This window comes from Triturus cristatus, chromosome 1_2 (assembly GCF_964204655.1).
Source record: "Triturus cristatus chromosome 1_2, aTriCri1.1, whole genome shotgun sequence".
Lineage (NCBI taxonomy): Eukaryota > Metazoa > Chordata > Amphibia > Caudata > Salamandridae > Triturus > Triturus cristatus.
In genome coordinates, this window is record NC_140580.1 from 773,914,488 (window position 1) to 773,929,042 (window position 14,555).

The window sequence follows — 14,555 nt, forward strand, 5'->3', positions numbered from 1 at the left end:
GGGTAAGGGAGCCAGAAGTGGCATATATATCAATTGGATTCCAGAAAAGTGAAATATGGAAGAATTGTGGATAGATGAAGGAGGAAATGGCACCTTGGGGTGTATGAGAACTTATCTGGGCAAGTTTTTATGAGGGGGCAATGGAGCAGGTTTGTTTAAGGGACAATGGCAGTCTTAGAGAGCAGGTCAAGAGACTTTTAGAAGTATTGGTGGTAAGAAGGGATTCTACTGGCCAGGTGCTTCTAAGAAGTGGCAATGGATAAGAAGAGGTTAAATAGGATGTGTTTGGCAAAGTTTGCGAACTTGTTGATGGACTGTAAGGCATTGAGGGGTTGGGAGGAAATCAATAAACAGGGCTGTCACCGTAGTCCAATTTCCTGAGCATTAGGGAATTGATAAGTGTTTGGTTTAAAAGTAGGTAAAGTGGAGATGAGTCTTTTGGCTCTTCACAGGATAGTAGAAGGCTGAGATGAAAGTTACATCATCAAAGACATACAGTTACATAATCAAAGGCATACATCAAGGACTGAGACTGTGGGCAGGTGGGATGAATAGAAAGAAAGGGGAGTCTGAGAGGTGAATTTGGGAGCACTTGATTTAGGTACATGAGCTCTGTCTTTGACGGGTTCGGCAAGAAGCAAGGAGTGGTCATGCAGAAATACACACTGGTTGCAAGAGTAAGAGATGTAAGTTTGAGGGGGATGAAGAGAGAGCGCAAGGTGAAGGATACATTTGGCAGACCTCTGATACCCAAGCTGAAGGAAAGACAATCTTCCATAGAGGGGGAAGTAAAAAAGAGGACAGGACTTTGGGGTACCCACCAGGGGAAGGAATGGAGGGAACTGAATGGTCACGGTGAGAAGCTGTATGATTTATTGTGGAAGTGTGCAGCGAGCAAGGAAAGAAAAATCTCTTAGATTACATGCGAAGGAGTGATACATGGCTGATATGGGAAGATGGGATACACATAAGACAAGTGAAGTACGGATTGACGGCAAATGAGGGATGGATAAACTGCATAGGTGTGTCGAGCAGATGTGTAATCATGGGGTGAGCCAGAAATGTGTGGCACACCAGTGCTGAAGAAATGGATGGTACACAAATTAAAGAGGGGTAGAGATCTTAGAGCGGGACAGGATTCTGCGAGTGCTTATGGATTTGGATGATAACATAATATTGCTATCCCAGACATTTTAATTAATCAGATTGGAGTGACTTAATCTCTGTACCTGATGTCAATAGCAAACCATCATTGGTTGTACTCTGAAGCAAACAATGGCACCTTTTTTGTGCATCTGTTGCTTGCTCTTCAAGCAGAGGAATTTCCTACCAGTGACGGCTGCATCAGTATGGTGCGGGGAATTGGAATATATATTTTTTTATCTTAACTTCTTCACAGTTGCCGCCGCACCTTCTTCTCTGTCCTCCCCCTGCAACGCCAGAAGACCCCAGGCTCCCAGCCTTTCCCAGTCAATCACAGCCCTGCAGGAGCAGCGTTGTGATTGGTCTGAGCAGCCTGTTTGGCCATTCACACAGTACCTGGGAGTCTGGGCATATTCTCCACGGGGCTATGCAACACAGCCCCGTGCAGAACATACTAAGTGTGCATGATTATTTGGCTGGCTGAAGAGGGTCGGTCAATCAATCATGTGCACTTTGGGAGTGCAAAACAACTCCTCACTCCCGCCGGTCCGACCTGGCTCCAATCCCACCCAGAAAATTAAAATGATAATACGACTTTTTATTATCTTTTTATTTTTTACACTGTTCAAATTAGCAGTGGGGCGACACTCCTCCGCCTTAGTGGAGGAGCTACCACTTCTTCCTGCAACCTCTTATATGCATTTTACATTTCAAATATTGTGTTTGTCCCTGAATCCTGCCTCATTGCGTATATTCAAAGTAAGAGCTGAGGACAAGGCAAAGGAAGGTAAGACGCAGGTGGCACTGGGAAGGCATTAACTCATGTGTTGTGGTATGCACTGCTGTGATCAGTTAACTAGCTAGACATAGGAGCGACTAGAAAGAAGGGAGCTAGCAGGTTGAAGGTAAAATCAAGGATACAGCAGAATCTAAAAGTGCATGTCAGATCTTGAAACGTCGCAGTATTTCTTTCTTTCTTGACGTTGATCTACTTTGAGCAGTGGCTGCCAGCACGCAGCGGACCAACCCGTGTGACCGGCGGGAGGAAGCCGTCTTCAGAACTGGAGGAGGCTTTCTTGGCAGGAAGCAGAAGGCATGGCCTCCCCACCTGGAAGGCAGAAAGTGTCCATACTCACTTCCATCACTCTTTAAGAGGGCTTTATGGAGTTATGCATTGCTAGACAGAATGCGGGCTAACTTTAATGATACCTGTGCTCTTCTTTTGATATTTTAAGGTGCCCATCTCAAGCATTTTATTGCTAATATAATCTACATATGGAGAACTAAATACTGGTGCTGGGATTCAACCTGTTGTCATCAAAGGGGATGACCTTTTTAGAATGTTAGGAGAAAAAAAACAAGCCCTGTCTCATTTATTGCCTTCATTTCATGCAGACAACTTGGAAACTATTTTCCATCGATCATTTTAATTCACTTCCAGCCACTCCATAACCTTTCCATGACACACTTGTCCTCTGTTCTCTGGGCAGCCTCTGGTGGGGAGGGTTCGTGCCCTCCCGGCTTGAAGTGAAGAAGTCTATGACAGAAGATGGGTCCTGCGGAGCCATGACTGGGTACCATTTTAAAGTCACAGCTGTGAGCACAAGAGCCTTTTTCATTCCTCTCATCAGCATCCTAGCAATCCGCAGGACACGTGTCTCAGAAAGGTCACCCGTACAGACAGCTGTTGTTCATGACATGTCAAAATAATCGCGAGACTACTGACTTTGTTTCCTTTTTTTCCAGGAATCCGATGACGAGGATGGATTTCCCAAGAAAAAGTGGCCCACGGTGGATGCGTCTTACTACGGCGGAAGAGGGGTCGGTGGTATTAAGAGGATGGAGGTAGATACATTACCGTATTCATACTGGTTGGCAGAACTAAAATACATGTACAGAGGACTCACGACCTTCTGCTACTCACTGCATTCAAACTGCAGATACAGGGCTCTTTCCCAAGCTTAGCAAGCATCAGCCTTCCCTTCCCTGCGGGATAATGAAGGCGCGTGTCCTGCTGTATCACAGAGGGCGCGCTGGCCATCAATCATGCAGTGCATTCAAGGGGACACTGCAGATACCGATACTGAAGGACTCTCCATGGAAAGGGCTCGGTGGAAGTGCTGGTTTTTATTAGGTCTGGTCTAGAATCTGCTTCAGCAGTTTACCTTCTTTTTTTATAATGAAAACTATCATAAATAGAAACGACATAGGTACATATATCCACAGATGGGCTTTGGGTCTGCCCTCTTTATTCACTAGTCAGTTCAGGTGTCATTCAGCATAAGCCTGGAGCATTGGGTCATCCCCCATTAGCTATGGGGTGCCGTGCACTGTGAGTGCTGGTATTTTTCGTCATCAGGTGCATATCTGTCTGAATAGAAGTTCTTTTGTGCCTGGTCTGGTGGGCCACTCCTTTACTTCGCTGATGTTTTTTCCTTTTTATTCGATACTTTTTAATATTCATTTTGTAGCTATCTTTGCCTGTTTAAACTGGGTTTTCAGTAAATTTTTTTGCAGGTAATCGTACCTTTTCGTATCAATAATAATGATATTTTCCTGTGTCGTGCATTAAAGCTAAACACGCTTTCTATACCTGTTCTAAGTACACCTGCCGCTGGGATGCACCAGTACTTTTGTATTAAAATGATATGTTATGGTTATTTTTTTTTTTATTCAACAATGTTATTCCAATTATATGGATGCCTTTTTTCATTGTAGCATATATACTTGTTTTCTCTAACATATTTATGGCATGTTCTTGCATTAGAAAATAAGAAAAATATTTATTGCACTATGTTATCATTTTATGACCTATTGATTTAGCCTGTGCTTGTTTACAGCAGTGCCTAGGTTGTCCCATTAAATGAAGCAGTGATAGCACATAACAAAGCCGAGCCCTGCAAAGATTCACTTTGTGGGGAGTGTGGTCACAAAGGCTCCCTCTGTCAGGTTTAGAGCAGACACGTTGTAAGTAAGAAATGAATTCTTTGTAGTGTTTGTTTGCCCCCCTAAACAGTAAACAGTCCTGAACTGGATTATCGTCACCATCTCCATTGACTTAGTCATGAGGTTACAGTGGCTGCTGACCCTATGTGAGAAACTTGCGATATATCGTAGTATTGGACTATTTTGCTGACACTGGGCCTCCCCTTTTTTTAAATCTGATGAAGCAGAACATGTTCTAAAATAGGAGTAAAAGGGCGGAGCCTTTGCCCCCCTAGAAATAATGAAAGCTGATCAGTTGTCAGGCAGTGGCGGTGACATTGAGTTTGTCTTCAGGAAGCTTTCTGTAGATGGAGGAAATAGCACCGGTCTTCAGTAAATGGAGGAATTAGCACAGGTCTTCTGTAGATTAAGGAAATAGCACTGGTCTTCTGTAGCTGAAGGAAATAGCACCGGTCTTCTGTAGATGAAGGAAATAACACTGATCTTCTGTAGATAGAGGAAATAGCACCCGTCTTCTGTAGATGAAGGAAATAGCACCGGTCTACTGTAGATGAAGGAAATAGCACTGGTCTTCTGTAAACAAAGGAAATAGCACCGGTCTTCTGTAGATGGAGGAAATAACACCGGTCTTTTGTAGATAGAGGAAATACCACCAGTCTTCTGTAGGTAAAGGAAATAGCACCGGTCTACTGTAGATGAAGGAAATAGCACCGGTCTACTGTAGATGAAGGAAATAGCACCGGTCTTCTGTAAATGGAGCACTAGCACTGGTCTTCTGTAGATGGAGGAAATAACACCGGTCTTTTGTACATAGAGGAAATAGCACCAGTCTTCTGTAGATGAAGGAAATAGCACCGGTCTACTGTAGATGAAGGAAATAGCACCGTGTTCTGTAAATGGAGGAAATAGCACCGGTCTTCTGTAGATGGAGGAAATTGCACCGGTCGTCGGTAGATGGAGGAAATAGCACTGATCTTCTTTCCTTAGGTATCTGTAATGAAGATGAGCATGACCTCTGGTGGAGTTTATTTAGTGAGCTGTCCTCAGGCATGTATAAGGGCACTGACTCTGTCTTTAGGTGAAATGATGGCACTAACATGTCATCTCATACACCACTCACATTTTCTACAGGGTAGTTGATTACTCTAAACCCACCCCAACTTCAATTAATGATATTAACCCCATTATCAGATGGAGGTCATGGTACTACGCCTACTCTGAGCTAGATGTAATAGTGCTGGCCAGGTCCTCCATCGTTGGTAACAGCACTGACAACCTTGGCTTGAGGTGATGATGCTGATCTTTATCTTAGGTGAAGCCAGTGGTGCGGATCCACTCACTCTATTGCTATTCTAGGCCTTACATGCCATTACTAACCTAAATTAGCTAGGCCCTTGCATGTCTGACCTGAATGTGTTGGGAAGTCAAACTTCAAAAACATAGAAAGAGGTGCAGAATGTGTGAAATGCTCATATTTGAGCATTTATGTGTTAGGTAATGAAAGTGGCATGCATGTCATAGTGATAGCTGGATATAAGGGAACATTTCACATTTACTATCAAATTATCATTCAACCAGTTTTAAGAAACAGGGATTTATCTTTAATATTCTCAACCACCAGGTGAGATGGGGCGATAAAGGTTCGACTGAAGAAGGTGCAAAGTTAGAAAAGCCAAAGAATGCTGTGATCAAGTTACCTGAACAAGAATATGAGCCGTGGGAGCCAAAACCAAAGAAACACCCCAGAAATAACAGACCCACGGAAAGGAAGTGGTACAGTCCAATCAAGGTATGTTCTTTCTACATGGTATTTGATCATCTAACCAGTATGCTTGCTACAGTCTAACATAAGGAAGTCCTACATATTAAGATTTGAGACCCTTAAAAATAACAGGTTGGACTGTCTAATGAACTTGAGATGTGTGTTTCTTACTGATTCTCCTACAAGCAACACATGGTGCAGTGTAATAAATATAGATGATTTCTAAGAGCCAGTATTATTAGTATGATTTTTTGGTGGTACAGTTCTAAAAGGCAAACTGATATGTATTATCCTGTGTTTCCCATAAGAGTTGCACATTGAAAATTCAAACAAATGAAAGGGTTCCAAAATATTCTGCAAGTGGTAGGGTCAAACAACTGTGATACCTATTAGGTGCTGGAATTCCCAGAAATGACCTGTAGTAAGGCCTGATATAAGTAAGCAATTTTTATTAGACATGGATTTCCAAACATTTGTCCCACCCAATAAGGGAGACCGGTGTCTATTACAACTTGAGATTGTTCTAATATATAAGCAAGGCAGCATAATCCGTAAACAGTTTAAGATAGATGTTTACCAGTATATCCTCCCGTTAGACGGAGAAAGGTAGTTTATTACTCTTAGGCTCAATTGTCCCTACACGTTTTATGCCATGGCACAATAAAGGCACTGGGTATAGATTTAACACATTTGTTATAGGAAGCCATTGATTCCTGTTTTAACAGAACCACCAGCCAGTGCTATGAAGCTCCTGAGTGGAAGAGGAGGGTTGAGTTGAATTTATTTTTACGGTCATTTTCCTTCTGAGAGGACTTTAAATTGCTTGATGTTTAACTGAGTCACAGAATAATTTTGATGCGTGTTGGTTTTAGGCATTAATACAAAGTAAAAAGGAATGGAAACATTGTTTACATTGCATGCGATACATTGCATGCCATTACAATGCGGTCGTTATAACGACGCGTTGTTACATCGCAAACCATTCCAACGTAAGTCGTTACAACGACTTGCTGTAGGGGGCAGAAGGTGTTGGATTTTAAATCCAACAACTTCCCTGCTGTTGCACAGACTGCAGTTGGAATAGTAAATTATACTATTCCAACATGCAGCCCTCCCTACAGCAAATTGTTGTAACGACTTGCATTGTAATGGTATGCAATGTAACTACGCGGTCGTTGTAACAACCACGTTGTAATGGTATGCGATGTATCGCATGCGTTGTAACGTGGCCTATTCGAAAAGGAACTCACAGAATTCCAGACTTTGAGAGCCCTAAAGTGAATGCAGTCCTATAAAAAAAGGTTTAACAATGGATCCAGGGCATTGCTTCATCCACACCAGGTAATGAAATATGTTCTAAAAACTTTCCATTTGCAGAGAGTATCACGGTTCATTCGTAAAACTACATTTAAAACTGCATGAAGTCCAAAATAGTTCAATAAAAATAAATGGATAGAAAAAGAGTGAGGAATCTCTGAGACAATTGCATCAATAGAACATGAATTTATATATAAATATTTATAAAGCTAATGACTGTCCCGGGGAGGCTGAGACCATATGCTGCATACATTTCACATACAAATCCATTCTTCCTATCCTGGAAAGATCAATATTCATCCATGATATTTTTAGCAGCAGTGGCGTTTCTGTGATGTATCATGTGATTGAAAATTTGTTTTTTTTATTTGTAATATATTTCAGGGCAAACTCGATGCTTTATGGGCTCTTGTTCGGCGAGGGTATGACCAAGTTTCCCTTATGAGACCAAGACAAGGAGATCAGGTAAGATGTGAGAACCTCACATTACGTGTCCTCTGCACTATGACTTTTCTGTTATATAAATGCAGCAGAATTCATTGTCACATGAAGAATCAGAACTGCAACCCACAGGTGAATAAGGGGATGCCAAGACATTGTATTGCCCCCTTTGTAATATTTGACTTAATGTACAACTATTGTCTGGGAAGTTTACATTTTTTGCATTTGTTTTTCAGTGCTCTTTAATGTATGCTTAGGTCAAATGACCTCTAGAATGTATTTATTGACATGTACAGTCCACCCACACTATACACTTACAGATGGAAAACTAAGGTTTGCATCTATTAGATGAGAACTATATATCATCTCTAAACCCAAGTAGGGCTGTATATGATCCGGGTGTGATTTTGAAGGATCCATGGCTACTTCCAATTTCAGCCACCATACCATGGGACAGAATTACCCCTTAAACAGTATCCTTGTTTGCAAAAGGTGGTCAAAAGCAGGGGAATACTTGTCAGCTGGAATACCGCAAGGAAGATGTTTGCATGGGTTCCTACAGCCACATCATGATCCAATTATGTCCCTGTGCAAAGGTGCAGAAGGGATAATGCACCTGCTTTCATTGAACTTGTGCTTTTACAGTGCATACACCGACTCGGTAACTGCATGAGATAGAGCTTCAAAACATGGAGAATTGGTTTTGATTTTGTGAGTTTGAACTGCGCTGTCTGCAGCACATGCAATAATTCATAAAGTTAGTGCGACCTCAGACTGTGCAAAACTGGACTTTGATTTAGCCTTGGTGGTGCAGTGTGGGGGGGTTGACATTTTGTGGCTTGTGGGTTCAACCTCACTTCCAGAAACTGAGAGATTAGAGGTTCCACCAGGCCAGCGTCTACCACAATTTCTCCCACCATATGTTTAAAGGGTGGTTGCGACATTGGCAGGTTAAAGAAGTAGTCATCTACCATTAACACGAGTGTTAAGGCCCATGCAAGAACTGGGCTAGGAGAGGAATCAGTAACGCTGGTCAAAAAGAAGGAACAGTATCCGATTCCATCCTTTTTAGGCCTCACCTAGGCAGCGCATGCGCTGTCTCTGCGAGATATGCTGTATCTGGTACATGGGCTGAAGAACCTCCAATGTTTTCAATTGGCTAGTGTTAATGCACTTTGTAAATGGCTGCTTTGTATTGATGAATGTGGTTAATTTGTCCCGCCTCTTGCTGTTTCAGACCCTCCCAGTAGACTGCCCCTCTTACATGTTTACTTCCTAGTTTTAGTTAATGTTTGTTTGTGGCACTTTTTTCTTTTTGATCAAAAGGGCACCCGCCGCCTTTCATCTGCCAACATGCAGGCTGCGATCTCCACAGCTCCTGCCAACACAGGAGAGGTTTTCTGTTCTTCCCCCTTCTAGCTGCATCTCTCCCAACCCCCCCCCCCGCCACCCCCCTGATCCCATCTGCCTTGTGCCACACCGCAGCTACCCTGGCCATTTGTATTTTTTACATTTCTTGCTGTTTCTCTTGTCCAGCCTGTGAGGTGCACAATCTTTTTTAGAAGAGCTGCTTTTTAGGTGTATGTCAATAAATACCTCTCACAATCATGTAAGGACAGGGACTCTGGTGGCTGCTTCCTCGCCTTGGAGGTGCACTTTACATTTTTTAGACCTTTCATACCACAGAGCACAAACTCTTTCACATCTGAGACCAGAGGAAGAGACTTGCAGCAAGTGTGGATTTACAACCCAGCCCCCTCTCACTCCCCTGCCATTGAGATCCATGCAACAAAAAAAACAGACATCCGACAGTTTCTTCTTTATACCAAAATGCCAATTTCAGCTTAGCCATATTGAATTCTGAATGCGTTGGCTGAACAAGAACAGGACTCTCTCAAAGTATCTCTTCTTCCCAATCTTTACACACAACCTTGTTCCTGTGTTCCCTCTTCCACTAACAAAGTCAAGCTGCTACAGTGGCAAATGGCGAGTGGGGCTGGGCATGTGTTGCCAGTGCCAGAGAGATCTGTAAATTTATCTCCACGAGAATGCATGTAATCTTTTCAAATTGCAGCTCTTGCAGGAGTTGATGTGGCTCAGATTTTAAGTCCTGAATTCATCCACCTCCACACCATAACTTATAAAGACAACAAGCATTCAACTACACATAAAAAACCACAAAGCCACACAATTAAATACCACCCAATTCCACAAAACACAAATGCACACCACATAATTCCACTACGCAAACTATTTCAACATCTCATGACTCTGCACCACACAATTTAACACTACATCATTCCACTACATGCCATATAATGACAATTCAACTCCACAAGTTTCCAATTTGCTCCATGCCACACAATCCCACTTCACATTATACCACTCAATGCTACATAATTCCATGACACTTCACACCACATATTTACACTCCATATATATCCACTCAGCTCCAAAACAGATATTTACACTCAACAGAATTCAAGTCTGTAGCGTGACCCATATTAACACTCCATATAATTTCACACCATGCAACACAATTCCACATAATGCCACACCACACAATTCATCACCACACATTTCCATACCACACAACGTAAATACAATCCACTCCATACCACATAATTACACTCCACATAAATCTACTCCTACTCTGTGCCATATAAGACTCCTCATAAGTTCACTCCACACCACGGCAAATAATTCAACTCTACTTATTTTCACTCCATTCCACTCCAATTCCACACAACACAATTCAACTTCAGACAATTCCATTCCAACGCAGAAAATTCCACTCCACAACCCATAATACCACTACACACCGCATGCACTCAATACACATCACACAATTCCACATCATTCCACATAATTCAGCACCACACAACATAATTCCACACAATACTTGTCACTCTACAACACACAATACCGCTACACATAAATCCACTACACTTACTACCACATAATTACTAGCCACATAATTCCATTGCACACACTCAGCCAGCATTTCTTGTATTGGTTCACTTCAGGTCTTTCAGCACAGTTTCTTTACCGTAACTTTAAAAAAAATCCAGACCGCAAACACACGCTCTCCTCCTCTCCTTTCAGTGTCTTTTATGTACAAAAGCACAATCTCTATATGCACCTATAACCTTCTCTCTCCTTCATTCTCTCCTTCTCACATGCTCTTTCTACTCTATCTATTCAGCACTTCATATACAAACTACCTATCCCTCTCACTCTTACTTTCTATCTAGATTATACAGCTCTCACACCTATCTATTCACCATGCCATATATTTCCAATACACAAATACCCTACACACCACATAATTCCACCCCACACAATTCCCCAACTAACAATTCCAATGCAAACCACATAATTCCACTACAAACAACATACATCCACTCCACTACAAACAAAAGACATAAGTAAAAAGCAATATAATGTTCAACGTGAATAGCTCTAACTTTCACAAATGCGAGACCAATCGCATTGCAAATGCTTGTTTTCTCTCTTATTTTCGCTCTTATTATCTCCATCTCTCTTATTCTCTCTCTCTAATTCTCTCTTATTCTCTCTCAATCTTATTCTCTCTCTCTCTCTCTCTCTCTCTCTCTCTCTCTCTCTCTCTCTCTGTCTGTCTATCTCTCTCTCTGTCTCTCTCTCTCATATATATATATATCGTGTGGCCAGGTCCGGGCTGATATCAGAGTGGAGCTAAAGCAAATGCAAAACCCACAAGAGTGAAATCAATATTGGTTCCAAGCTCTACTATGGAATACTTTTAATTACGTGTCCTCCTTCTCCTTTTTACACCTGGTCCAGAATGGAAGAAGAAGAAGAATTTGATTCATTTCAGGCTTTGCATTTCGAAAGCGTGTTGCTGATTCAATGCTGGATCGGCTCACCTCTAGAAAACATGGACGAGGATTTATAAAAGGACAAATAGATGTAGGGTACTTACTTACAAAACTGCAGAAGAAATCAGAACTCTACTTCACAGTCCTGATTTGTTTCTTCACCAAGTGAATATAGTATATTTATGATATGTATGTGATTTGTGACATGTGCTCATAGTGCCTTAGTTCTTCTGGAGTCCCCATTCCAGACAAAATGCTTAATCCTAAGGCTCCCACAACAAGAAACACCAATAATGTTTGCAGCTTTCCATGGTTTCGGCACCTATGAAAAAATTGCAACAATTTAAGAGGCAGGTCCACAAAGCACGCCTTTTTATAATGTTGATGGTGCCAGATATGGTTGTGCTGGCTACCAGCATGAAATGCCAACGGGCCAAATGTATGACACTGTTTAGCGGTTATAAACCATCTCACTTTTCTACCTATTTGATCACATCTGCATTGGCGTTTGATGTACAGTATTAATATTATTTTCTAATTGATCTGTGGAATGAACATTATCCTCTATTTACCTGTCTTTAGAACATCCAAGGCCAAAAGAGATACAGTCATTGCACTGTTGTCGAATATATGATGTTATAGCGCAAATATTTACAAGGCATGCTTTTACAACACAGTTTTTACATCGCAACTACCATTACATCGCATGATTTTACAACGCATGCCATTATAACGCATTTTTTAAAACTACCATTACAACGAATTCCATTACAACGCATACCATTACAATGCATAATACTAACAGTAGGGTAAGTGTTGGATAGTGTAGGGGTATAAATTACTATTGCCACTCCAGTGAGTGCAACAGTAGGGTAAGTGTTGGATAGTGTAGGGTTAAAATTACTATTCCAACTCCAATGAGTACAACAGTAGGGAAAGTGTTGGATAGCGTAGGGGTAAAAATTACTATTCGCCTTCTACCCCAAAACCCATACCCAACCTAAAACAAAAAAACATCATTACTTATCTTATAATGTGTTGTAACGGCATGCGTTGTAATGGTATGCATTGTAATGGCATGCGTTGTAGTGTCATGCGTTGTAATGCATGCATTGTAATGGCATGTGGTGTAAAGGCAGCTGTGTTGTGACAGCTGCATTGTAAAAGCAGTGCGATGTAATGACTGCGTTGTAATGGATGTTTCCCCTGTAGTTTCCTGAGGAATACTCCAGGGACCAGTCATGGTGGTCCCATTATGTGGCATGGCTTCACACTCAGTATATTTAATCTCCTACAATGAAATGGTCTGCATCAGTCAAAGAGGGTTCAGAGAACACAAACTGTCTTCTACAACACTTCCAGCTCCTCGTCATAGGTTGTAAGCGCTATATAAATCCCATTGCAATACAGTGAAATTGGATGTATGTACTAATCGTCAGTTCTTTTCCACTGATCTCTCGTACCCATGTTCACATTATTTGATGACTGGGGGCAGCCAGATAGTTAAAGTTTTCAGTGACCACTAACAGTGGTTGACTTGGGATCTAGAATGTAGAGGTGTACCACTGGTGCCAGAGGCTCTAATTTAAATCTGAGAAATAACCTCCTGCTCCATCCTTGAGTAGTACAAGTCTTCTATAGTTAGGGGCATGTTTAAAAGTGATGTTGTGATGGCGATGGGGGCTTTGCCTTATTTACAAGGCAGCTTTAAGCCACTTAACTTGGCTTAACGCCTTCTTGTAAATAAGGCACCCTTTCACGCTATACTTAGCATGAAAGGAGAGGGCAATGGGTGTTGCGCTTGGCGTTCCACCGCAATACCCATTGATTTTGATGCTGCCTCCTATTTATGAGGGTGGCGTAAATAGGAGGCATCTCAAATTTAAGACCAGCGAAAACCTGGTCTTAAACAGGCGAAACGAGGAGGAATGCTTTATTTCTCCTCGTTTGTGCATTGTGCAGCACACACAGAAACAGCAAATTGCCATTGATTGTTTATGTGCAGGAAGGTGACTCTTCCTACTCATAAACAATCAAAAAAAACAAATTACATTTTGTAACTTCTATGTGTGCTGCATTAAGCAGCACACATAAAAATTACAAAACGTCATTTAAAGATTGTTTATGTCCAGGATGGTCTCCCTTCCTGCACATAAACAATCTTCCCCTCAACGCAGACACACTTGTACTATGGTGCAAGGGTGCCTGCGTTGGTGCTAGGCTACTAAGTTTAGCACCAGCGCAGGGGGGAACGCAGGGCTGCACAATATTGTTGCAAATATGGTCCAGCCCTGGGTTTCTGAAGTTGCGGAGTACGGCGTCAAGCCCTGAAGTCTAACGCCGCACTCTGTCACTTCATTGTAAATATGCCCCTTAGTTTGTAGTGGGCCCCTCACATCCATTGGCTCTGATGTCAATACATCTGCTGTGCTTATAATAGCTATACCCCTGGCTCCCCTCTTCATTACTTTACCAGGTTTGTGTTCACCTCACATAGACTTACAATTCACTGCATTTATTTGTTACATCTTCATAGAAAACCTACTTTTAATTATTTTTCATTCAAATTGTGGTTAATTTCCAGATGTCATTACAGGAAGGGAAGAAAAGTATAGAGTTCCTTCCTCGAATGCGCAACAGACCAAGAACTAGGAGCATGCGCAGGGCATACTTTGTACCTCCAGTGCTCATCAGAGAAACAATCTACATATTGTACCCATTTAGTCCTAGTCCTGGGAGCTGCTACAAAAAATTGTATTCGGCTAAAGTGTGTGGATTAGTTAAATTTTGTGGTCAGGCATTATCGGCTCATGTGGAATTGGTAAAATCATGTAACTTGATAATTGTATTGTACTGCAGCATTTACATAATGCTTACTAGCTCACTGTGGAACCCTGAAGTTCTTACCTAAATAGGCAGCAAGCTATGCCATGTATTGTTTGTTGTTGGAAGGTTGTTGTCTTTGTTTTGTGATTCTACGTGGGACGTGTTTCCATGTTGTTCTTGATGACTATCGTGTTCCTGGATGCCTCTCTTGGCAATGTGGTGTATGATAAGGTGTGAGAAAAAGTCATGCAGTTTTTGGT

General features: G+C 41.8%; 1 protein-coding gene across 1 annotated transcript in view; it reads left to right on the forward strand.

The window, feature by feature from the left end:
- ANTXRL (ANTXR like) overlaps window positions 1–14,555 on the forward strand; it is a 333,449-nt gene that overhangs the window by 272,631 nt on the left and 46,263 nt on the right. The window contains exons 15-17 of the mRNA XM_085608779.1: window positions 2,890–2,988; window positions 5,711–5,878; window positions 7,553–7,633. Coding sequence (XP_085464905.1) covers window positions 2,890–2,988; window positions 5,711–5,878; window positions 7,553–7,633 — 348 coding nt within the window. The remainder of the gene's footprint in view (window positions 1–2,889; window positions 2,989–5,710; window positions 5,879–7,552; window positions 7,634–14,555) is intronic.